General features: G+C 41.7%; 1 protein-coding gene across 10 annotated transcripts; it reads right to left on the bottom strand.

Moving 5' to 3' along the window:
* Positions 1 to 3: 3 nt before the first annotated feature.
* Positions 4 to 14924, bottom strand: TSEN2 (tRNA splicing endonuclease subunit 2). 10 transcript variants are annotated; one of them, XR_015948453.1, is made up of 12 exons: positions 14552 to 14637; positions 12476 to 12697; positions 11813 to 11894; positions 10845 to 10881; positions 9671 to 10133; positions 8944 to 9021; positions 7739 to 7789; positions 6234 to 6372; positions 4357 to 4459; positions 3815 to 3926; positions 1394 to 1483; positions 4 to 124 (listed from the first exon to the last, which is right to left on the bottom strand). XR_015948453.1 is itself a non-coding variant. In XM_088663251.1 (12 exons), exons 3-12 carry the CDS (start codon positions 11832 to 11834, stop codon positions 65 to 67), a joined length of 1089 nt encoding a protein of 362 aa, XP_088519377.1. In that variant the 5' UTR covers positions 11835 to 11894; positions 12481 to 12697; positions 14720 to 14924; the 3' UTR covers positions 4 to 64. The 10 variants fall into 10 exon arrangements, 8 of the variants coding, with proteins under 8 accessions (XP_088519377.1, XP_088519372.1, XP_088519375.1 ...); XR_015948454.1 differs by having other exon boundaries at positions 14580 to 14637; XM_088663251.1 differs by lacking the exon at positions 14552 to 14637 and adding an exon at positions 14720 to 14924 and having other exon boundaries at positions 4423 to 4459; positions 12481 to 12697.
* Positions 14925 to 24802: the final 9878 nt, after the last annotated feature.

Here is a 24802-nt window from a genome sequence, read left to right as displayed (position 1 = left end):
ATCTACAAGAGTAAACATTTGACATTTTATTTAGTTTGTTGTCATGTTTCCGCAATCCATTTTATCACAGCTCTTCTTGTTCACTGCGTTCATGGGATGAGACCCAACGGTTTAGAATCAATTCCTAAAAAAAGTCATTGATTATTGACAACTAAAAAGGTATAAATAGAAAAAAGTATGTTCACTGATCTTGTCCCTAGTTAACCCAGTATGATTTAACTGTAGCAGAAGTGCTTTTTTGGCTTTCCACTGGGATAAGGCAGCAGCTCATCAACGTACATGCATGTCCACCACAGTAGCACCCCCAGTCCCATTCCCCTTGTTTGTCCTTCTCCCTCAATCACTCACACACACATCCATTGGAAAAACAAATAACTTTGGTCTCTATTGTTTCAATACATTTCTAACCCTAACTCAAGAAAAGAGATTCTGACGAAATACCAGGAAGACCTTATGGCGGTAAGAGCTGTTCCATAGTGGAACTGACTTCCTCGGAAGGTGGTGGCCTCACAGGTGGTGATTAAGCAGGGGCTGGGTGGCTATCCATCATGGAGATTCCTGCATTGCAGCTGTTTGCACGAGAAGACACTCAGGATCCCTCCTAACTCTGCAATTCTATGATTCTACATCAGCACACCTTCTGTTTTCAGCATGCCAAGAGCTGAGCCATGTACAATATGATTTTGGTGTTTTATCTATCTTTCCCATATCAGTGAAAGAGGTGTATTATGTGGCATAGTGGGCTGATGTTCAAGATCCAGGAGCCCGAAGTTCCCTTGGGAGTGTTGGATTAGAAACTTCAAATCCTGGGCATTATGTTGTACTGTTTTCTAGGATTCTGACCACACTAGAGCATTACTTCTTACTACTTCTTCAAGAGTGATTCACCTGCTACTGAAATGGCATAGAAAGCACATTGATGTAACTAGATGCCTCATAAGTTAGGCCAATGATTAGTGTATTTTAATGTTTCTATTGGAAGCCGCCCAGAGTGGCTGGGGAAACCCAGCCAGATGAGCGGGGTATAAGTAATAAATAGTAGTAGTAGTAATAATAATAATAATAATATGATGCACCTGTATCCCATTCTGCTCTTTTGAGATACATATAAATTAGCCTGAATAATCAATTGCTCAACAATTACTCTTAAAAATTCAGGCACAAGCAAAAATATGTTTACTGCATTCCCAGATATTAAGCCTAGGTTCTCAAATCAGATTGCCATGTGTGGCATACCCAGCTCTAGTTACTACATAGATCTACTGAATTAGGAAATGTTCAAATAATGTTACAAAATAAATTATTAAAATATTATCTGCATTCTACCCAGAGAACTGGATACCTTGAGGCAGTCAGTGACTTCAGAGAACAAATCAGAGCAGGACTTGCATACCTGAACTTTAATTCTTTTGAGACATTCTGGTGACAACATTTCTTTTGCAGTCATATCAGATGGCTGAATCAAATAGCAGAACATGAGTTCCTGGGTGGTTAAAAAAAATCCATTAAAAATGTACGAAATTCATGCAGTGTAAGATTTGCTCTTCACATCTGTAGTGGTAATAAGGCAAAGTGTGCTTCGATGAAGATAACGCTGAATGTGGATCAAGGAGATCTGGGTTCAAATTGTCATCCAACCACAATCACATTGGGTGTGGTCTGCTATTGGATGGATGGCTATGTACAGGTCACTCGCTTGCTCCCCGATTCTAAGACCAGGGTTCATTTGTGGAAAGCTTCAGTGGACACCATTTGTATTCCTACCTACGGCAATTCTTCTTGCTGCATTGGGGGGGGGGAGCTCCAAAGAGCCTCAAACTCGAGTTTGTGAAGTGAAATTTCACAAGAAACTGCAGCAATGGGACATGACTGTGTATGTATGGGCAACTCTAATCAGAAGTACTAGGCATACGTACTTTATCTCCAGTTCTTATTACTCTGTTGCATGATTCCAGAAAAGTACCCTTCCCAGTGTGTATAATGAGGATCATACCCATTAAAAGAATGCTGTGTAGGACAAAAATAAATAAGTAAGTGTGTTCTAGATAGGTTACTAAAATGTTTAAGGTTTCAGATAAAAAGTTGAGAACTGATAAGCAAGTATTCCAGCACATCCCAGCTACTATATAAGTGTTAAAATGGAAATTTGAATGTGCTTCCCTTGAAGTATTTAAAATACTTCTCCGTCAGCTAGAAATTTGAAATTCAGTATGTATGTACACTAACCCCACAATCTTACTTACACCTCTCTTTGTTGTTGTTTAGTCATTTAGTCGTGTCCGACTCTTCGTGACCCCATGGACCAGAGCATGTCAGGCACTCCTGTCTTCCACTGCCTCCCCCAGTTTGGTCAGACTCGTCCCATTATGTTTTTGGAGCCTTACTTTGTGATAAGTGAACATAGGACTTAAGACACCCTGATTATTGGAATTGGGCGTTTCTTCTCTCTTCCCTGAAACTTGGGAGGTTTTCTGAACTGACTCTTATCAGTGGCTAGCACTGGATGAGAAAAGATGCAGATGGCCGAGAATGTAAGAGTTTCCCATGCAAATACAGTCGTACCTTGGTTTTCGAACAGCTTAGTTCTCGAATGTTTTGGCTCCTGAATGCTGCTAACCTGGAAGTGACTGTTCTGGTTTGCAAACTATGTTTGGAAACCGAACATCCGACGGGGCTTCCACGGCTTCTGATTGGCTGCAATCCTGCAGCCAATCAGAAGCTGCACTTTGGTTTCCAAACATTTTGGTAGACGAACGGACTTCCAGAACCGATTCTGTTCGACTTCCAAGGTGTGACTGCACTTGAAGTGGCCTAGGTGACATTAAGAAACACAGCTGAACCCAGGATAGGTCACACACATGGAGGATCAATCAAACCAAACTGCAATTGATCAGTGTGTCATTTATCTTATTTATGTCATACAGTGGTTCCGCTCCTTCCTCCTGGGCCCTGTTCAGAAAGTGGTGGTGGGGGATGAGTGTTTAGACCCCTGGGCTCTCACTTGTGCGGTGCCTCAGGGTTCCGTCCTTTCCCCCATGCTTTTTAACATCTATATGAAGCCGCTGGGAGAGATCATCAGCCCGCAGACTGTCTCACCAGAGTGGTGCATGTTCTAGTTATGTCCTGCTTGGACTACTGCAATGCGCTCTATGTGGGGCTACCTTTGAAGGTGACCTGGAAACTACAATTAATCCAGAATGCGGCAGCTAGACTGGTGACTGGCAGTGGCCGCCGAGACCACATAACACCGGCCCTAAGAGACCTACATTGGCTCCCAGTACGTTTCTGAGCACAATTCAAAGTGTTGGTGCTGACCTTTAAAGCCCTAAACGGCCTCGGTCCTATATACCTGAAGGAGCGTCTCCACCCCCATTGTTCAGCCTGGACACTGAGATCCAGCGCCGACGGCCTTCTGGCAGTTCCCTCACTGCGAGAAGCAAAACTACAGGGAACCAGGCAGAGGGCCTTTTCGGTAGTGGCGCCCGCCCTGTGGAACGCCCTCCCATCGGAAGTCAAGGAGATAAACAACTACAGTACCTGACATTTAGAAAACACCTAAAGGCAGCCCTGTTTAGGGAAGTTTTTAATCTGTGGTATTTTAATGTATTTTGGTATTTTTTGGAAGCCGCCCAGAGTGGCGGGGGAAACCCAGCCAGATGGGCGGGGCATAAATAAATAAATAAATAAATAATAATATGGCTATAATTGACAACTTCACATTATCTCTTTTTGTGCCCCCACTGTAGCACCTTTCCTTCGCTCCACAATGCTTTTCCTTGTAGCTTTGAAATGCTTAGTTGATTCTATGTGTTACCTTGGAAACATTTGCTGTAGTCCTGTTCAACCCAGACAAAGACTTCCAGCTGAAAGGTCTGTGTGGTGAGCCTTCAAAGTCATTGTTAACTAATTCCACAATGACAGAGTAACTGGAAGACAAAGCAAAGTGAAACTTTTTTAGGGTGCTGGGGTGAAACTGGCATTTAAAAACTATGTACAGTCCACTAGTCCTCAGCTAAAATTTACTTAAGAGCTGAAGCTTCACTTTAGCAGAGTGAACAAAAAGAGCAACAAGTGCATTTTCCATACTTTTAAAGTGTACCATTTAGCAAAAGTTTCTGTTACTACAAGATACAGCCACCTGGCAGGCTATTTTGTCTAGCCCTCCATCAAGTTACCCAAACTCAAAACGCCTTTCCAGAGTCACTCTGTTAGATATCTTACGAGTCCTCTAATGAAAACCTGTACTCAAACTTGCTTTGTACCCCAGAGTGCTTATTAAAAATGTCAACCTCCTGTCCCTTCCCAATGCAATCATATTTCCTTCAGTGCTAATGATGCAAGAATTAAGCATAATACCTAAGCATATACATCTGTCTGTCTGTCTCTCTGTCTGTCTATAATATCCAAATCTGAATGCTATACCTGGCATGGTAAAAAGGAGGACCTTTTCGATACAACACTGCAACGGGAAGAAAAGAAACAAGACAAGCGCTTACTAGAAATATCATGCTTTCTTCATTTTGAATCATATTAAGGTAGGACGTGTCGCTTTCCCATTACTCAGCTTTGAAAATCCAAACCATAATATAATAGGATCAGGGTTTGTTTGTTTTTATTCTAACAACAGTTGGGAGCTGAAGCTGCTCACAATAAATAAAAATCCTAATCAGGTAACTGGGAATAAAGATATTTTTGACTATTGTACAGTGCCACCTTAAGGAAAAAATTGTGGATCTAAAAACAGCCACAGAGTGATCTATTCAAAGAGAGATGGATTAAATCCAGCCTCCGGCTGCTCCCATGCTTGCCAACAATCTTACCAAGGTTGCACCTGCTCCTAGATGAGGTTCTCAGTCTAGGAAAACACACGCAGAGTTCACAGCTGAATGCACAGCATTTGGGGATGTAATGTGCAGAGCTATTTACTCAAGAGAGATGCCAATGGTCCAGAGAACCAAATCATACTGGCTCCACTCAAAAGACTGAATGTGGACCAAGAGGAATCTGGAGCAGGAACCAATGGACCACAGTTGATGCTGCCAAGTGATGACCAGCGTAATTAACAGCAAGTTGGTCCCCCAGACTAAAAGAGAAGTGAAACATTCTTTTATTGGGAAAACTAATTACTTAAAATGTTGCATTATGTTATCATCATTTGCGTTCAGAGAGGGACAATGGTGTAATTAATCTTCTTGCATGCTCAGGCAAGCCAATACCTTGCTGGGTCTGTTCCTCTTAGACAGGAGGTGGTGAGGGTAGGTTATGGGAGGCAAATCCCCATCAGGACTTGCCCAGGTAAATGGCTGGGGTCTCACTCCCCATGCTCATAGGCCTCAAGGGCAACTGGAAGAGAGGAACTGAAGAATGACTATAAAGAGCTCTGTATATTAAATGTGCTTCACAAGACAATAAACACCCCCAGGAGATTACCAGACTCTTTCTTGCCTAGGGTAAAAAGCTTTTCCCTCCTACAGATGACAGCAGGCCATCAATTAAACATTTCTTTTAAAAAAATACTGCTGTGTGCACATGTATTATTCAAAGGAGGCAACAAATAATGGGAACACCAAAGCATTAGCACTCAGGATTCAAGGAAGCTACAGCCAAATGAATGGGCAGCACATCTACACAAACAAACCAGACAATGAGCAATAACCTATTTAAGTTGGGGAGCAGGCTGACAAAACCAGGGCTCATATAACTTTCTGCACTGTGAGACAATTAGCTGAGTCAATCCCCCACCCCACATAACTCCACCAGCTTTCATCATTGCAATATCCATTTCACCACTCTTGCGTTCTGCAATCTGTACTAACCATATTTGGTCCAGTGGTCTTTGTTATCAAATAATGGGAAAAACGATATCATGAAGGCTATCTATGGGTCAGTTTGGGTGATAGCAATCTAGTGACCATGTGGAGGGGGAATGCGGAAGTACCTGCTCACCCCTCTTTCCAGCACACTTTCTTGCTTCTGCACGTCAGTATGAGGATGGCACAGATTAATTATAGCCTGCATGTCTAACATCAAACGCATGCAGGTCAAAATTGGTCCCCAGGGGAATTGACTGCACCATTCCCTACTTATGGCCTGTGCTTGCAGGCCATGAGTTGGAAAACCTGTCCTTGTGGGAACGGGAGGGGACAGTGCATCACCCCATAAAAAGGACAGGATCCGCATTGTGTGCACCAGCCTCTGCTGCAAACTATAATCAATGAAAGGAAAATACTCACAGAGATCAGTCCCATATTTCAGGCCAACTTTAGGGACCCATCCTTTACTACGGAAGTAGTGATATGCCATGTATGTAGCCTTAAATTTGGGTTGTGCTTCGCTAAAAACTTCCCATAGCTTCAGAATAGATAAAGGCACCTAAAAACACAACCAGATGCTCTTCTATAATTACAGTGTACAAAAGCAACCTACTATTATTGGCAGCTAAGTAAACAATCTTAGCCACTTCTAGAGCAGTGTATTTTATCTTTTATTCAAGTTGGGAGAAGGCACAAAGAGGAGAGGAGCCAAAAGTGAAGTTTGTCATGCCATCTAGCTTTTGAACTGCGGTGTAGCTAAAGCTATCAAAACCCTCAGAGCTGTATAGGTTGCAGGGCATCTAGTCTAGGGAACTCAGCAGTCAGAAATGGAACACCAAACAGTATACTCAACTACACAATGCAGAAACCGTTTAGGATAAAGCTTTATTCTCATAGCATTATACAAAATCCCAAGTTCTGTTATACCCACTTAAGCCCACTGAAATGAATGGAATTTACAATCCAATGCTATGCATGTTTACAGGGAATTAAAACCCACAGAGTTCAAAGGGCATACACAACTAATGCAAAATTGCAACCAAAGACTGTCTACATTTATGCAGAGAACATAATATTATACGAGAACGAAAAATTACACACCCATGGTGCAAGTTGCCTTGAAACTATTACAAAGTGTTTGTTGTTTTATGAACATGCAACAGGTTAACTCACACACAGCTTACTACTACAGACTAAAGTCACCCAATTGGATCTAGCCACCAATTGGATCTAGCCAGGACTCCCAACTTTTATTACTAAGGAATCCAGCAGGTACTTTGCCTCCCCTATGGCATATCTAACTAAACTCAAAGTCCCTAAACACCGAAAGGGCTTTTACCCTGGCTTGATGTCATGCCCTCCCCTCAGCTGTCATTGAACGTCAATACAGGAAGATTGACTACCCGGGAGACAATGTCCCTGTGACTCGGGACAAAAAGAAATGGCAGAGTATGTCCTTCTCCAGTGCCTATATTACAGAGACATTCGTATTAGCCTGATTCCCCCACTACTACTTAAGTACCCAGGGCGCACAGGGCAATTCTATACTTCCCTGTTGCTCTCAGATACCAATCCTGCTACAACATACAATGTTGCTAGATTCTGCACAGCAGCGCTCAAAATTTGTCGGAGGATGACCTGTGCCACAAACCAGATTTAACGAACATATCAGAGTGCTCCGTAAATTAACAGTTAAAGTCTTTTATAAATAAACCTTTTATGCCCTTCCACACCTGTCCAATGCTCCTGTCCCTTCTTTTAGATTCTTTTAATTTCTAATAGACTTTTATATTCACCTTCTGTTTTAATACCTTTTAGCTTTCCAAAATGCTTTTCAGATTGTAAATGACTGTATCCCACCCTTTTATGCTGGTCTATGACCGTAATAAAGATTTGTATTGTATTGACTAAAGGCACCATCTTACCTCATTGTAATAAATACTTAAACATCCCAGAGCATAGACCAAGAAAAAAGCCTAAAAAAACAACAACAGTAATTAGAATTATTTTGTGTATGTTACTGGGTATATACAGTATATTATTAGAGAGTACTGGCACCGCCATGTTCTGCATAGCAAGGGTGGGGTGTGTGTGTGGAAAGGGAAGTGGGAAAAGTCAAACAAGGCATTTGCTCACAGGAAATCATATTTAAAGACAATCATACTTTTCACCAAATAATAGGAGCTAAGTTCTCATCAGTACAAACAGGACTGCTGAATCCTCAAATAATAATAATAAAAGCCCTCCCATTTACACCCAAGGTTGCAGTCATTTACATGCTTGCTTCTGAGGAGACAGACAAAAGATTTTGCTGCAATCCATCTAACCAATGAGCACAATCCTTCAATAATTTAACCTAAATAAATTCCACTGAAAACAGAGGAACTGAGCATGAGCAACAAGATTATTCAGAATCTTTCGAGAGGGGAAAAAACCTTCAATAGAATATGACTTTCATTTTTCATGTCAATTCTAGCAACAGAAGGGAAAAGAGCTTAGCCTTGGGATGGAAGCAGTTCTTAAAAGAAATAAAAATCACCACCAGGAAGTGTGTACGTTAGTGCTAGGTAAGAGGAGTAGACTGCTGAAGAAATGGGGGCGGAGGGCAAGTATGGCAGGGAACAAGTTTTCCAAAATGAAAGGAGAGGTACAAATGATCAATTGTGAAGTGAGGAGGGACTTGGGCAGTGACGTCCTAAGCACCATCAAGGAATGCCTCTGGAGGAGTCAAAAAGGACCTGCAACAGCCTTAGCAGCTATCACAGTTTATCAGAATTATGTGCTATATTAAATATGAATCCAACTGGAAGCAGGTGGTGGGCAATATCATGTGGCTGCTCTAGTGGACCCCCCCTCCCAATAGTACAAATCCACCTGGAAAGGCCAATCATGTCAGAATTCTGCAAGACTGAATTTATAATTTCTCCTCTTCCAAAATTTATCCATACTTTCTTAAAAACAAAAACCATGCAAATACTGTGCATGCACACGAAAGTTCATACCAATGACAAACTTAGTTGGTCTCTATAAGGTGCTACTGGAAGGAATTTTATTGTTTTTTTCCTGACTTTTAAAAAAGTTATATATTTACATTGGCAAATTACTAAGTATGACAGTCTTCCAAACTTACCTCTTCTAGACTGAGTTGCAAATATTCTAGGATCCTAAATGGATTCCTTCTGCACACTAACCTTTCTTTTTTGATTAACTGCAAGAAAAGTAGCACACCAAAGTTACAAAGACGCAGTCACAACTCTAAGCTATTTATTTACCTAGCTAAGAGCCTGCCAGCAAGATACTTTGTATTCCTTTTCTCCCATAAAATCTCCTTCTGACATGCCTCTTCGTTCTCGAAAAAAATTCTCTCTCTGCTTAGCACACCTCATTTGATGGCATTGGCTTATCTTCTCCCACGTCCCAATGTGCCGTGGGCAGGAAAACTTTAGAACTTAAATTCCAAGATTCACATGTTACTTGTTAAACCAGGCACCCCCAAACTTCGGCCCTCCAGATGTTTTGGACTACAATTCCCATCTTCCCTGACCACTGGTCCTGTTAGCTAGGGATCATGGAAGTTGTAGGCCAAAACATCTGGAGGGCCGCAGTTTGGGGATGCCTGTGTTAAACTGACCTGTCACTACTTCATAGATGCCATAATGGCTTTCAAATGACACCTTGCTGATGCAGATCAGCTGAGTGATTTCTTTCAGCAGAAAGGTATAAACGATGACACCTACTGCTTATGTCAGATACATGTCGCTGAAAAGGCAAAATGTTATTTTAATAATTTGTTAACAAAAGTTGTCCCTCCAAAAACAGCAATGGGCTAATTTGTGACCTTACATGTGATTTCCTACCTCTTTTTTCAGACATAAATTTGTTTCTTCTCCTTCTCTTTCTTCTTCTCCTCCTCCTTCTTGAATTAACACATACTCATTATTATAGTCTTGATCAATACAATCTTCTGGCTTGCAGCTGTGATGCGCACCGACTGCACACAGTTTTGCCAAGTGTCTTTTAGCTAAAGGTTTAGATCCTGTTGCATCTGATTCATTAGAGTCATTCTCGGCTAGTGGGTCCAAAAATGGATCACCTTCCAGGCCAGCTACTTTATCCCCATTTGTTTCAGAAGAAGTCACTACATGCTTTGACTCATCCTCAGCCGTCTCCATTTTGATAGTCTCCCCAGCCTCACTATTTTGCTCAACTTCTCTCAGATTAATGGGCTGGGTAAAATTCAGAATGGCTGCATCAATTGTGATGTCATCCAGTCCTTGCTCCCGCATGAGGCTTTTAGCCCATTCTACATGATGCTGGTATCTGGAATAAAAAAAAAGGAAACACAGAAGATTTGCAGTAGCCAGCTTATTAATTATATCTCAAATTTATTTGTTTGTTTTTGCAGGCAAGATTATTTATTTATTTTTTAACTTTGCCTCCCATTTCTCACTTTCAGAATGCTAGTACTTAAATCAGGGGTTGCCAACCTTTCCAGAGCCTGGAAAGGGCACACTTGCAAATGGGAGAAACTGTTTTTGGTACCACATAAGACATCTCCCAACCAAGCACACACCAATACATTTTCTGTTGGCTACACAATAAGGATTCTTTTGCGCTTAATTTCAGCAAGGGGAGGGCTCCTTGCAGGCCCACTGCACCCTCAAGCACCACATTAGTCACCCCTAACAAACTTCAATTTCACTGTTGATTATTATTATTATTATTATAACTATTAAGTTTGTATACTGCCCTATGCCCATAGATCTCAGGGCAGTTCGCAGGACAAAATTACAATACAGAAAACACAAACTACACAACAAAAATAGGAACAGAAACAAGGAACAGTAACGCCCCCCTCCCTTCCACAACAGATTTAAAAGGGCACTGGATGTCAATCAGCCAAAGGCCTGGTTAAAGAGGAACATCTTCGCTTGGCACCTAAAGGTGTATAATGAAGGCGCCAGTCCCTGGTACCAAGGAACTGCAGTTCAAGCTTCAGACACAGCAAAAAAAGGGGGGTGCTGCACTTACTTTTTCGATGAGATTATCGGCATGTTTAACCCGACATCTACAATAAAAGCAGAATTGTTAGCTATTGATTCTGCACAAATATTCAAAGTACAGTGGTACCTCGCAAGACGAATGCCTTGCGCAATAAAAAACTTGCAAGATGAAAGCGTTTCGCGATGTTTTTGGTGACTCGCAAGACGAAGTTTTCTATGGCCGCGCTTCGCAAGACGAAGTTTTTCGGCGTTTTTTTTTTTTTTGCTAGCAGCAAACCGCGCATCGCAAGACGAAATTACTGCAAGATGAAGTAAATTACTTTCGTCTTGCGAGGCACCACTGTATTGGAAAGTTAACACACATGGCAATCCAAACCCTGGCTGGGAGCAGCAAAGCGGAGTGGATCAGCAGCTCTACTACCACATTCAAAGTCCTGCGGCTTTCTGGGCAGAAGGCTGAAAGGAGATTTCCTCTTTTTTTTGTGCAGCAGCTCCAGGCTGGCACAGATAAGGGAACAAAAAAATGGGACCCTTCAGGGAATCCATGCAATTTTGGATCTAAAGCTGTTAGCCCTGGTAGCTTTCCATTCACTAGGGTGGAACTTGGGTAGCCCTTGTGGCACAGCCTCCCTCCCTGTCCCATCAGCAGCGCTTATCTCCACTAGTAGTGATGGAGAGACACCTATGGGCCATTTTGTCTCCCCTGTTCCCCCCACCTCCCCAAGCTATCTACGTGGAAAGGGGGGTAGCATTGTACTGACAGTTTGGATTTTGCTTCAAATAATGCATTCATACTAAGATACCTGCAGAAAAATAAATCTGTCTTCCTGGCCACCCTCTCTGCATAAGAGGAATCCAAACAACATTTGCTGCAATATTGTGTCTGCAAATACTGTTTTCCAGGCCCTTAAGGGTTTAAGGACCAAACGTTGAGCCAGGTCAAAAGGGTTCATTATGCACACTTTATGCCTTTAATTCAGTTTCAGACTAGCTTACCTTGCCACTTAGCAACCAACATAGGATCTGAAATATTGTATTCTGGCCGACTTCTGGAAAGAATACCTTTCCCAAAAAATCCCTAGAAAAATGAGACATCTGTGTTACCAACAGTTCCACAGTTGTGCATTTGATATTCTTTGCATTATTGATCACGCGCACTGTCGTATCTTTTTAAACTAGAAAGCTTCCAGCATGCATGAAAGTCAGTCAATAAACACAAGTTCTTTGAGCGTAGGCAAAATAGATATGCATATAGTGCATAAAAGCTATGGAATTCATTCCCACAAAATGTACTGAGGGCCACCAGCGGGGATGGCTTTAAAAGAGAAGCCCACACTAGCAAGTTTCTATGAAACACACAATCCAGTATAGAGCTCATGAATATAAACCTTATTTTGCTCTTGATGCTTTCTCAACCATTCCAGATAGAAATACAGGACCTATGTGATTATTTGACTGATTTGCCCCTCCCCACCTCACACCTTCACACACACACACACACAGAGAGAGAGAGAGAGAGAATTTTACCTAGATTGACAATTATTTGGTTCAGAATATTAATTACATTTTTAAAAATCCACTGTGTTAGCAACCAAGGTGAATCTTTTCAATGTCAGAAGCGTCATGCATTAGACAGATAAACAAAACAGTCAAGAATACCATACTATATAGGTGTTCTATATCTTCAGGATTCTTCACAATTACATTGTTATTTATAATTTCAGCCTGGCATATTTTGTAATCTCTTCTGTAAATTCCCTCTCCGGTGGAAGAAATAGGAAACGGAGAATTATATGATTCATATACTCTTCTCTTCCTTCTTGGGGGATGGAAAATTGCTTCTGCCATTTTGTATTATCCTTCTACTTTAACAACAGTCATCTAAGGACAAAGAACAGAAAAGGAAGGAAAACTTGTGAAATATTTTTTAAAGCCAGACACTTATTAGGTACGGTATGCTTGATGAACCACTAAAGTAAGATTATTTCCCTTGAATTGGTCAGAACAATTGATTTCAGTGGCATAAAAGCAGGACACCAACTCAAACTCTTTCTGGAAATATATATATACTCATATACTGTATATATACCTTGATTCTAAAACATACATAGTAACTCATGGGATTCATGGTCTTAATATTCCTGCAGAAACAGCCTCCTCCCATCCGTTATTCCAGATTAACGCAAGACAATTTACTGGGTGAGCAGCGAGATAGTACCTGGCCTTGGGTTCACCTTGGGTTACACAGGCCAAAAAGGCTTAACACATTGGAAGACTATAAGAGCTGGAAAGGGCAGAATATGAAGGTAGTATTTTATCAGGAACTCAAAGTACTAAAACCAAACAAAATTACAACACACATATTCGGGAAAGACTCTGGGAATGTTTACACTCTCTTCTGTACCAAGTGTCTTCTTAGCTCATTTTCTTGAGCTTTCTTTGTGTATTCATTTAGTTGTTTCTACACTGAAAAATACTTTCCAGCATGGGGTATCTTGATAGTCCTTCTCAACAGGGACTGGCAGTCCCCAAAAGTGGTGGTAGTTTAAGCTCCATCTCCTGCCTTGCCTTTACCCACGCCCCCCCCCAAAAGATGTTATCACACAAAGAGAGCTTATGGGTAAAATACATTTTGGCATGCTGCATAAAGAATTACTGTCTTCCATTATTTTCCCCTCCCTGAATAATTAGCTGGAGACACACTTCTTTGGGTGCCAATGCCTCCACCATCACCAACTGGGGCACGACCGACCTGCCTTTTTGTGGTTGTGCCTGCATTAATAATAATAATAATAATAATAATAATAATAATAATATGTTGTAGAATTCTCTCCCAAGACAGACCCACTCCACTGGCTCTGCCAGATTTCTGAGATCTGCCAACTATAGGTTTTTATTGTGCTAATTTAGTTCCAAAATTGTGCAGAAATTTAAAATATGTTATTCATTCTCTTGATGGTTTCAGTTACCTTGTAAGTCACCCAGAGAGGCTTTTTTAAAGTGGGAAAGTGGCATGCAAGTTGAGCACCTCAACAAAATAATGCCTCCTCTAAACATAGCTGTCAAGTTCTCCCTTTTATAAAGGGAAATTCCCTTATGCTGAATAGGCTTCCTTGCGAGAAAAGGGAAAACTTGACAGCTATGCCTCTAAAGTATACAATAAAAATTACAAAGAAAGCAGTGGCCCCTTTGGACTTGGGGAGAGAGAGAGAGAAAGAGGACATAGAAGGACCCCAGGATGTTTGAGTCCCTCTCTCACATTCCTGAGGATAAAAGGCAAAGAGGGACACTGTACACTAGGGACACCCTCCACGGTACAAGCACACCCAACGAGAGAGTTCTGGAAGCGGGATGGTTTGTGTAGTCCTTATAGCATCGCAGAGTTGGAAGGGACCCTGGGGGTCATCTAGTCCAACCCCCTGCAATGCAGGAATTTCAACCATACAATACATGACTCTGCACATTCACAGCTCCTTTCCCTTAACTGCGGCACCCCCCCCAAAAGGGAGGCAGTTCTGGCTAGCCCCCTTGCTGCACTGGGGTGGGAGGCTTTCTACACAGCCTTTTCAAACACTGTGGTTGTGAAGCGGGTGGCTGCATAGCCAAGCCCCAGTTCTGCCACGCGACTAAGAGACAAATGGGAGGGAGGAAAAGCTCTCGACAGTTCCCGGCACAAAGCTCGCCGTTAACTGGCTGGCTCTTCTTCCCTCTTGCAAAGAAGGTTAACCAAAGCACCTCTCTGGCCACTAGCAACGAACTTAACCCGAGCAGCGGAAAGGATGGAAGCGGCTGTGTCCCCGCCGCACATGCAGAAAGGGCCTCGGAAGGAGGAAAGGCCTCTCGCTTCCAAAGAGATTAAAATAAAACCGAGCGTGCCATGTAACCATCACTTCCGGTTCTTACTCGCGTCGTCCATATGCGAAGCAAGAGGTAGAAGAGATGCAGCTATAAATCCAGACTTTAAAGTAAAATGGTCATCATCATCATGTTTATCTAGGCAGTGCTGCTCACTGAGTGAGTATCTCTCTTTCTCTAGCTGTTTCTCCCAAAGTCCTGCCTTAGAACGTTCAGGGTGTCAACCTTCCCCTCGTTCTTCGGTTCTTGCGCTAATCCCCGCAATCGTTTCCCCGCATATGGCAGACTCTACACGCTGCGATTGGAAACCGGAGGACTACATAAAGGAACGTCGTAACGTTGGCTCGTTGCGCTTTTATGGGCTGCGGCAATAGGGCGAATCGAAAACTAGGCAGCCAATCGGCCACGCGTAAGGAGGGCGGGGGGTGGGGGAAACAAAACGCATGCGCTGTGTAATCCTGGAAAGGGGACACCACTTGGTGTCTGAAGACTGTAGGCTGCAACCCCAGCGCCTATTCACCTGAGAATAAGCCCCCGTTGAAGAGAGTGGGGTTTGCGTCTGAGAAGTGTGGGATTCTGTTGCAGATTATTCCAAAGTGTCCCTGACTAGGCCAATGCGGCACATGCCTGCCATGTGGGCTTTGCTCCCGCGTGAGTGTAGATAAGCGTGTCTGCTCTTCAGTCCTGGGTGTAAAAGAATGGCAGCATCAGTGTTCATGCCCCTCTTCTCTCCCCCACTTCCTCTTGTTCCGTGGCAGAAGTGGCAGACCTTATTTTTGAAAGGTGGCAGCTAAATTAAGAATCCTCCATTTTCCAAGGGAGTTCCCTCTTCTTCCTCCACATCAACCTGTTCAACCATGTCGGTTAAGGAACGATGTGCAGTGCAGGGCAAATGAAAAACAAAACCAGCACTTCTTATATTTGCTTATTGGAGGAGTCTGCTTTTCAGCATAGGCCTCTCTCTGGATTCTTGGGCAACTGACAAGCCTTATGAGGAGCGCTTGAAGGAGCTGTGTATGTTTAGCCTGGAAAAGAGACTGAGAGGAGATAGGATAACCATCTCCAAATATGTAATCTTAAGGGCTGTCACATGGAAGAGGGAGCATGCTTGTTTTCTCCTGCTCTGGAGGGTAGGACTTGAACCAATGGCTTCAAGTTGCAAGATAGGAGAATACTGTACAACTAAACATTCGAAAAAACTTTCTGACAGTAAGAGCTGTTCAGCAGTGGAACAGGCTCCCACGAGAGGTGGTGGACTCTCCTTCCTTGGAGATTTTAAAGCAGAGGTTGGCTGGTCATCTGTCATGGATGCTTTAGCTGAGATTCCTGTATCGCAGGGGGTTGGACTGGATGACCATTGAGGTCCCTTCCAACTCTTAAGATTCTATGACAAGATAGGACTTTCCTATTGTGTATAGTATTACTGCTTGATAAACTTAATCCTTTTTAAATATTTTAAATAACATTTTGTTGATTTTCCAAAAATAAAAACAATACAAAAACAAAACAACAAATTGACTTCCCTCTAATCCCTTCCTTTGTTCTATTATTTATCAACATACTGCATGTCGATTGTTAAATTTTAACCTATTAAAATCCCTATTATCCATTCATAACAAAATTACAAGTGATCTTAAAACCCTGCTAATGTATTAACCTGTGTACATTGTATTAACCTCTGTAAATATGCAATAAACATCTTCCATTCTTCCTTAAATTTGTTACGGCGTTCATCTATCGTTTTTGGCCGAGGGAGCCGGCGTACAGCTTCCAGGTCATGTGGCCAGCATGACAAAGCCACTTCTGGCAAACCAGAGCAGCACACGGAAACGCCGTTTACCTTCCTGCTGTAGTGGTACCTATTTATCTACTTGCACTGCTAGGTTGGTAGGAGCTGGGACCAAGCAACAGGAGCTCACCCCGTCGCATTGATTTGAACCGCCGACCTTCTGATCGGCAAGCCCTAGGCTCTGTGGTTTAACCCACAGCGCCACCTGCGTCCCTGGCTCAGGTTGTATATAGGGGTAAATAAACCACGTATCTTAAAGATCACAGTCTCCACTGTCCCTCATTCAAAGGAAACCAAACCCTGGGTCATTGACTGGAACTCCTAGAATCTCGCACTGCTTGGAGATTGGGATGGCATGCAACAGTAATTTACCTCTCACAGAGCTTCAGTTCCTAGCATCTTTAATAAACTACAGTTCCCAGGATTATTTGGGAGGTAAGCCATGTGCTTTAAATGTGTGATGTGAATATGACCCGCATCGCTCTAAAACCCTGAAAAATAGCAGTTATACTTACCACTTTGGCAATTTATCAATCTGTGAAACTGGAAAAAGCAAAGGCTTTCAAAATGGGTAGGTGAGGGAAGGGAAGAGGAAAGGAGGACATGGCTTTTCTCTCTCTAACCCTGAAGTAATTTTTTTCACTTGCAGCCATACTAATAACAAGTAGCTATTTTCAGAGAATGGGATAATCATTCTGAATAGGTGTCAGGATTGTTGTCCTACAGGTCAAAGCTACCCTTCTCCCTATTGTTGAAATGCCTTGGAAAATGATAAGCTGGAGTTGTTTTAGATACAGTAAGTTTAGCAATTTAATCTGATTTTGTAAGTTCTAAAATGTTAAGTGCCCATTTGTTGCTGGAAATAGACATGTGTCAACAAATTCACTTTAGGCTGACAGCAGTTCACTGACCTCTATGCCATGAGTTTGCTTCCTTCCAAAGTAATAAAAGCCATTGTCAAGAGTAATTACATTCCCCTTCAGAACTGTCAATGGCAGAAGGCATAAAATATGAATTTACTTATCCAGGTCAGATCTGACAAATTTAACTTCCCCAATTTTATTACAGTGGGCTATAGAAATATGTACACTGAATTGGACTGAGAATGAGAATAGGTTGCTTTAAACTGAAACAAGAGTGGACAAAACATCAACAACTGTGTGTCTAAATGGCTTATGTGAACAAAAATGTTTTAAGCAGGTGCCCAAAACAGTACCACAAAGGAGCATGGCTAATGTCAATAGGCAGGGAGTTCCAAAGTGTAGATTCTATAATTTATGTATAGTTTATATGCCAAAATATCTCGCCCCATAACTCTACAGAGTCCTCAGGAAGGCTTACAACATTGCACAATAACTTCAACAGCCAGAAAAACAAAGCCTAAAAAATTAGAATCATAATTTGAGTGGCAAATAAAATGGCCTCAGATTATTGAAATTTAATCTGGTTCACTGTCTCCTCCCCCAAAATTTCTGATGGAATAAAAAAGTTTTATCAGTTTCCTAAAAGTAGTGTTGGAGCTGGTCTACCAAGCATCACTGGAACAGAGTTGCTATGATCACCTGGAGCAAAGTTGTTAAGGGCTTTAATGGTTAAAAACAGCACTTTAAATTACCAGGTATGCCTGCAACTGAACTGGGAGCTGCTGTTGTTATTTCAGCACAACCTTGTCCTGTGATTGGTTAACTGCTGCAAATAAATGGGCGTCTGCATTTGGCATTGAATCTCTCTTTGCACATCTCTGAGATGAGTATTAAAAATAATAATCCTGCAGCATTGATCTGTTTTGCAGGGCGGTTACATCTATTTTGTTAGAACATTATTAGCCATGTGTTGCATTGATCTGTTTTGCAGGGCGGTTCTTAAACGGCACAAGACTTTCTGCCCTTCAAGCAATGCTATAATAACCACCACACCCTGCTTATCCACTGAGCCAATGAGGAAAAAACAAGCAATCAAAGACTCCCAGCAGCAAATCAATCCTCAATATTGTCAATACGTTGCCTGTTGAAAGAAGACTGCAATAATAGGTGGAGCCACTAGATGTCCACATTTTAGCAAATTTTGTTAGAAGGCTCTGAATTAAGAGTGCATTTTCCTGCAGAGCCGTTCCAACGTTTTATAGCCTGTTGAAAATGTCAACACAAGGTGAGGCACGCCAAGTTATTTATTAATGAATGCCATTAAATATCACACAAAACTCCAGGAATAGCCTCAATCTGATTACACTTGTAAAACCAGCAACATCAAAGGAATGTTTGATTCTTGGGACAGGTCCACACTAGACTTTAACTGCAGGCCAGTGTCATTTTGAAGTCATGTACCCAACCTGCTGTGTGTCAGTTGTAACACCCTTCTGCTGCCTGCTATAATCCTCACTTGGAACATATGGAAGGTGGTTAATAGCAGCGTAGCCCAGTGTTATGATGCTACAAATTGCAGCAGAGTGAGGAGGGGGAAAGGTCCTCGTTTGCACTTTCTCATTGCAGAAATATGGGAATCTGACATTGTCACTTTTGCCCTTGATCCTTTTCTTCCCTCCAACTTCTTCAAAAGGACAGGTGTTCAGGATTTATGACCGATCAATATGTAATTAATAGCCCCCCAAAACTTGTGTGCCTAACCATCTTCACTCATTTCATTAAAAAAAGGTGCAAGAAAGCCATTATTTGCGGCAATTTTAGACAAATGGACAGTAATGCAGTCCCCACTGCGTGATTGGTATATGCCAGGACATAGCTGCCAAGTTTTCCCTTTTCTCGCGAGGAAGCCTATTCAGCATAAGAGAAAATCCCTTAAAATAAGGGATAACTTGGCAGCTATGTGCCAGGATCTCCGACTGCATTACCGTTAGCTGCATGGGCTGGAGGTTGCAAATTTGGCGAGACTGAGAAACCTGAAATACATAGCACTGGGTTTTCTAAAAGGCTGCATGTGATCTAAATTTGCCCTTGGAGCTCACCCATTTGCAGAAGGTTGCCTCCAGACAGCCATTATATTGTGGAAGGGATTCAATCACACATTGGAAAATTTAGGTTTATGCAATTAACATGGATTAAAGGGTAGGAAAGTGATGGGGAAATGCACTAAAAAGTGTGGCTTAAATGACTGAAGACCTACAACCACCAAACAAGCAAATCAGGATAGCATACGTACCTCCCCATGAACAAATCAGAATGAATGTTCAATAAAGACTAGACATTGCCTAACCTCCATGCAATGTTTGTGCAAGAAAATCAGGATGAAGGCTCAGTAAGCAAGTCTGGAGGAGCCCTGGCAATTGTATTTGATAAATAGTCCTTGAGCAGATTTTTCACCAACTCTACAATTCTATAAAATCTATGAAACTAGAAGGATGGTTCAGTTGCAATTTCAATTCAATTCAATTTTAATTTTTATTACAGCAAAAGCCAGCAATACAGAAAATCATAATTCCAAACAAAAGAAAATCAGCAATAACATCACCAGAAATAAAACAATTACACAAAAGGAATTTGCAATGTGTCATTCAATAGAAGGGATTTACGTTTCTTGATAGCTAAAGTGCAGAATTTAGCCACGTCATATGACACTGGGCTTGAGGAATCTTCCAGAAGGAATTTTCGTTAAGAGTTTGGGGGGAAATTCCAAATAATATTGCAAGGGTGTAAATTTTGATAAAAGGGGTAAAATAAGTCGAGCTCGTTCTTCACTATAAAATTCACAAAATAAAAGAATGTGAGTCACAGATTCTACCTTGTTAGACATGCAAGGGCAAAGGCGCTCATGAATTGGTACCCGCATAAATTTACCGTACAGCACCGCTGAGGGCATTGCCTCAAAGCGGGCTCTAGAGAAGGCCCATCTATAAGCTTCGTTAGTGATGTTAGATAAGTAAGGGGCAGCTGTAAAATTAGGCCACGATTTTAGACATCTATAATTCTCCGGGAGTAAGGCATCTTCTTGTTGTAATTCGACATTGTAAAGTCTCTGAGTAATAATTATTTTTGCCTTGTTCAGAGTTCCATTAAAAAGATCTTCAGGATTTAGGCCAATTTGTTTGATCTTGTTAGTTATTTGCAAAAGTAGGGTGGATAGGGAACTGCGGCCAGAAAATGAGGTAGCATTCCCTTTGGATTGTAATGGATTTTCAACCAGAGGGATATTGCTTGCTCCCAGACTTTTAATTCCACTCTAGGAAGTCCTGCCTCTTGCCTAAACACTGCATTAGGTGTGCTCTTTGGGGTACTGAATAGTGATCTTAAAAATTTTGATTGTACTGTTTCAAGGGTCTTAAGATTGCCAGAAAGTCCAATTTGAGAGCCATACAGGAGCTGGGCTAAAGATTTTGCCTGAAAGACTTTTAGGGCCATAGGAAGGAAGCCGGCGCCTTTCCTTCTGAATAATCTAAGGATGGCATTTGCACTTCTTCCTGCTGAAGTAGCTGATGCTTTCAAGTGTGTTGACAATTTGGCATTGTAGGAGAAGGTTATGCCTAAATACTGTATTGGAAGATCTTAGTTTGTTCTATGGCGTTGATGGTTCAGTTGCTTCAGAATAAGCTCAAAACTTCACAGAAACATTTTCAGTAAGACAATGGGATTCCTGTTACCTTAGCTCTGAACCAAACCTGGTGAATGGGCTAGAACTGAAACATTTAGCAGTAAGGATGGAAACAGCAGTAAGGATGGATCAGAATAGAATAAAAAGTTGGTTTAAGAAATGACAATATAAATTTCTGGCGTCAGTTCAGCACTGGCAGAAAAGCTCTTCAAGTTGCATTCCTTTTACCTCAGAATAAAATTGGCCTCTGGTCTTTTCTTTTCTGCAGGAATTTTAAAAACAATGCATGGACCTGATTCAGCAAGGTACAGCAATCAAATACATGCTTTAATGGGGCTTTCTTTTAATAGATCCATTGTCTACGGTGTTATGAATCTGGCACATGCTTAAGATTCATGTTGACCTGGTGCCTGTTTATTGTCTGAAATGTAAAAAAAAATATTAAGAGGCTTCCCAAATTATGATCCTTCACTCTCCCAAAGATGGGATAATTGCCCTAAATCATCACATTCTTAAATGGAACGAAAGCAAAAAAACCCTAATTTTCTGCCAAACACATGTTGTCTTTTCTTCAAACAAAAATAAGCTAAAAAACATCCTCTTGAGAAACTTTAATATTTTCTTTCCGTTTTTTTCCATAACAGGAAAAGGTTTGCTGTTCCTTTGTTAAATTTGACATACCAGCATCTTAATATTCCTTTTTTATTATTATTTTAACCGTAAAATGCTGCACGCCAAGGCCTATACTAGGAAGTGATCTGTTTATTTAAAATACATTTATGAGCAAGCAAATGCAAACAACTGTTTCCCATAAACTAGTAAGCCACTCGTCCCTTATTCCTGAGCACTCTGGTTTCACATTCTTCCCTGACAATTTTCATTTCTTGGTTCATCAATTTTTTTTCTGCACTCTGCTTCCTCTTCATTTCCAAACTGTAATCTCTCTAATTTCCAATAGTCTTTTTAAAGGTAAAGGGACCCCTGACCGTTAGGTCCAGTCGCGGACAACTCTGGGGTTGCGGTGCTCATTTTGCTTTACTGGCCGAGGGAGCCGACATACAACTTCCAGGTCATGTGGCCAACATGACTAAGCCGCTTCTGGCGAACCAGAGCAGCGCACGGAAGCACTGTTTACCTTCCCGCCGGAGCAGTACCTATTTATCTATTTGTATTTCATGCTTTCTAACTGCTAGGTTGGCAGGAGCAGGGACCAAACAACAGGAGCTCACCCCGTCACGGGGATTCGAACCGCTGACCTTCTGATCGGCAAACCCTAGGCTCTGTGGTTTAACCCACAGTGCCACCCACGTCCCTACAATAGTCTTTATAAAGCCTCCCTAAAATGCAAATTCATATACACCTCATTCATGTCAAGAAGGTTCAACATCTACTCACATTTTAAGCTAACACTTCTTTGAAAGTTCGTATAACTTGCCATTTAAATAAGCACAAAAGCAAGTAGTTATTCACAAGAATCATTTAATGGTGGCGAAAAATATATTCAGATTTAAGCGACTGTGTCCTTTACAATAGCAATACGTCCTTATTTTCCTAGTAAGCCATAGATTGTTGCCTCCATGGTTTGCTTTCTAACTTTCTTTATAAATGTATATTTGACTAACATTTTTTAAGATGAAAGCTAAGGCCTCCTGCTTGGGGGTGGGGAAGTGGAAGGAGAAGGGAATAAATGTGAGGATGAACTCATTCAGTATTCTACCCCAAAATGAACTCAATTCAGTTTTAGTTCATCTTGCAATTCATAATTGCTTTCAGATGTAGTTCAGAGATTTCAACTAGTTCAGTGAACTTTATTCAGTTCTTCCAAGAACTGGTTTCTCATCATTACTTGTAGGGCTAGATGTTTTTCCCTGTGGATGGAGAATCCTTAAAACTTGGAAACTCCTGCTACATTATTTCCAATGCAATCCCTTCGATGGCAACCACATGTTCTGTGGGAATGATACAAACACAGGAACTGTGTGCCTTTATTCCTGGGAAGGAAGCTGTGATTCTGGAGAACTCACAAACATTGGAATTAAGTTAGCAGTATATTGACTTTTGTAAAGGAAAATGTTATACCAGAAGAAGGGACTCTCTGGAGTCTATGGAAAGATATGATACCAATGCTATTTTTCTGGAGGGACAGGTAGGTAGCCGTGTTGGTCTGAGTCGAAGCAAAAAAAAAGGAATTTTATTTTTATTTTTCTGGAGGGACTCAAGGGTACACAGTTCTGGCACAGGTACCTTTTTTATATATAAAAAAGCACTGAATAGGACCCACAGAAATAAAAAGAAACTTCCTTCAGACCAAAGTCTCATTATAAAAGAAAGCTTATTTTTAAGCTTATTTTTACCCCTCTTCAGATTGATGGCTGGCAAAGAAATTCCTTCTACAAATGCAGGAAAGCAAAATGAAGGCAGACAGGGAGTGTAGGTGGCAGAAACTGAATGCTGCCACTCTTGCCAGAGCAGTTCATCATATTAAGACACATTTTGTGCTACTGAATTGATTAACTGTCTGATTAGTCATGAGGTATGGTTAAGATCTCTAATCTGAATTATCCACATTGTCCCTGTGAGTGTTCCTTTTTGTATTGATACAAACACAGTTTGACAAACTGGGAATAGATGTAGAAGAAGTGGAACCTATTTCTGTTTTGGATACTCCATTCCCACTTCCACCTGACTGAATCACCCTGAGAACTTCTGAGGAAGACTGGTGTATAAATCTTATAACAAACAAACAAATAAAATTTTTAAATACGATCTTAAAATTAGTTTAAAGTAAATTGCAACCATCCGCACATATTTACACCTGAGTTTTATGGGGGGAAAGTTCACAGCATTTGCATCCCAGGAAGTGCAGTAATGGGTTCAGAGGCACCTTCCATGTCTCTCTGTTGCAGCCTGCTACAGCCAGCCAGTATGTCTGCTGCCTTCCAATCCCTGCATGAACTTTTGCCTACCTCCTCCTCCTCCTCCTCCTCCTCCTCTTCCTTCCCAGCAGCCTTTGCAGAAAAAACAACTCCTTCCTTTCTGCTTCCCCACCACCCTGTAACCTCCATTTCAAAAGCCTCCTGAACCCCCTCTTACTGTTACACCGGCCTGGCAACTTCTCCCTCTGTGCCTGGCAGAGCCTTCTTCCTGGTTGATGACTTCCACTGAGGGGCTAATAGCTGGCCATCAATTGCATTGCTTCTTGCTCTTCTTCCTGGTTGATGACTTCCACTGAGGGGCTAATAGCTGGCCATCAATGCCATTGCTTCTTGCTATTGCTTCTTCAACAATCCCCCCCACCGCGAGTCATCACCAGGCTGCCCCATGAGGAAGTTAGCTAATTAATGTGTGTATGGAGGTCTGCCCTCCAGAAAAAAAACTCATAACAATATTGTGGGGGAGACGGGGACATTCTGATATCTACAGAGAGGGAATTTCAAACCTGGGTGTTGCCACTGAGGTCTGTTGTGGTGACCTCCTCCAAGCCATATTACTTGGCCTACCACAAACTGGGTCTCCTCTGCAGATGGAAAAACATGGGTTAGGTACCAGGAAAGGCACTCCTTCAAGTACTTGGTCCTAACAACAACAACAACAACAACAACAACAACAACAACAACAACAACAACAACATTATTTATACCCCGCCCATCTGGCTGGGTTTCCCCACCCACTCTGGGCGGCTTACAGCATATATTAAAACATTTTTTAAAAAAGCCATGAAGGGTCAGTGGCTATATCATGTACCGTATGTATTGTGTGTGTAAACACCCTTCTGGAGTTTTGTATGCAACTTCATCCGC

The sequence above is a fragment of the Zootoca vivipara genome, chromosome 2 (genome assembly GCF_965207765.1).
Source record: "Zootoca vivipara chromosome 2, rZooViv2.hap1.1, whole genome shotgun sequence".
NCBI lineage: Eukaryota > Metazoa > Chordata > Lepidosauria > Squamata > Lacertidae > Zootoca > Zootoca vivipara.
The sequence above is the reverse complement of the archived record's forward strand: the minus strand, read 5'-3'. Positions and strand labels throughout refer to the sequence as shown.

Coding starts and splice junctions, on each gene's coding strand:
- TSEN2 (XM_088663246.1), bottom strand. CDS start 12,664: ATGGCAGAAGCAATTTTCCATCCCCCAAGAAGGAAGAGAAGAGTATAT. Junction 10,882..11,812: donor GTTGGTTGCTAAGTGGCAAG/GTAAGCTAGTCT, acceptor CTTTTATTGTAG/ATGTCGGGTTAAACATGCCG. Junction 4,460..6,233: donor GAAATATGGGACTGATCTCT/GTGAGTATTTTC, acceptor TTCCCGTTGCAG/TGTTGTATCGAAAAGGTCCT.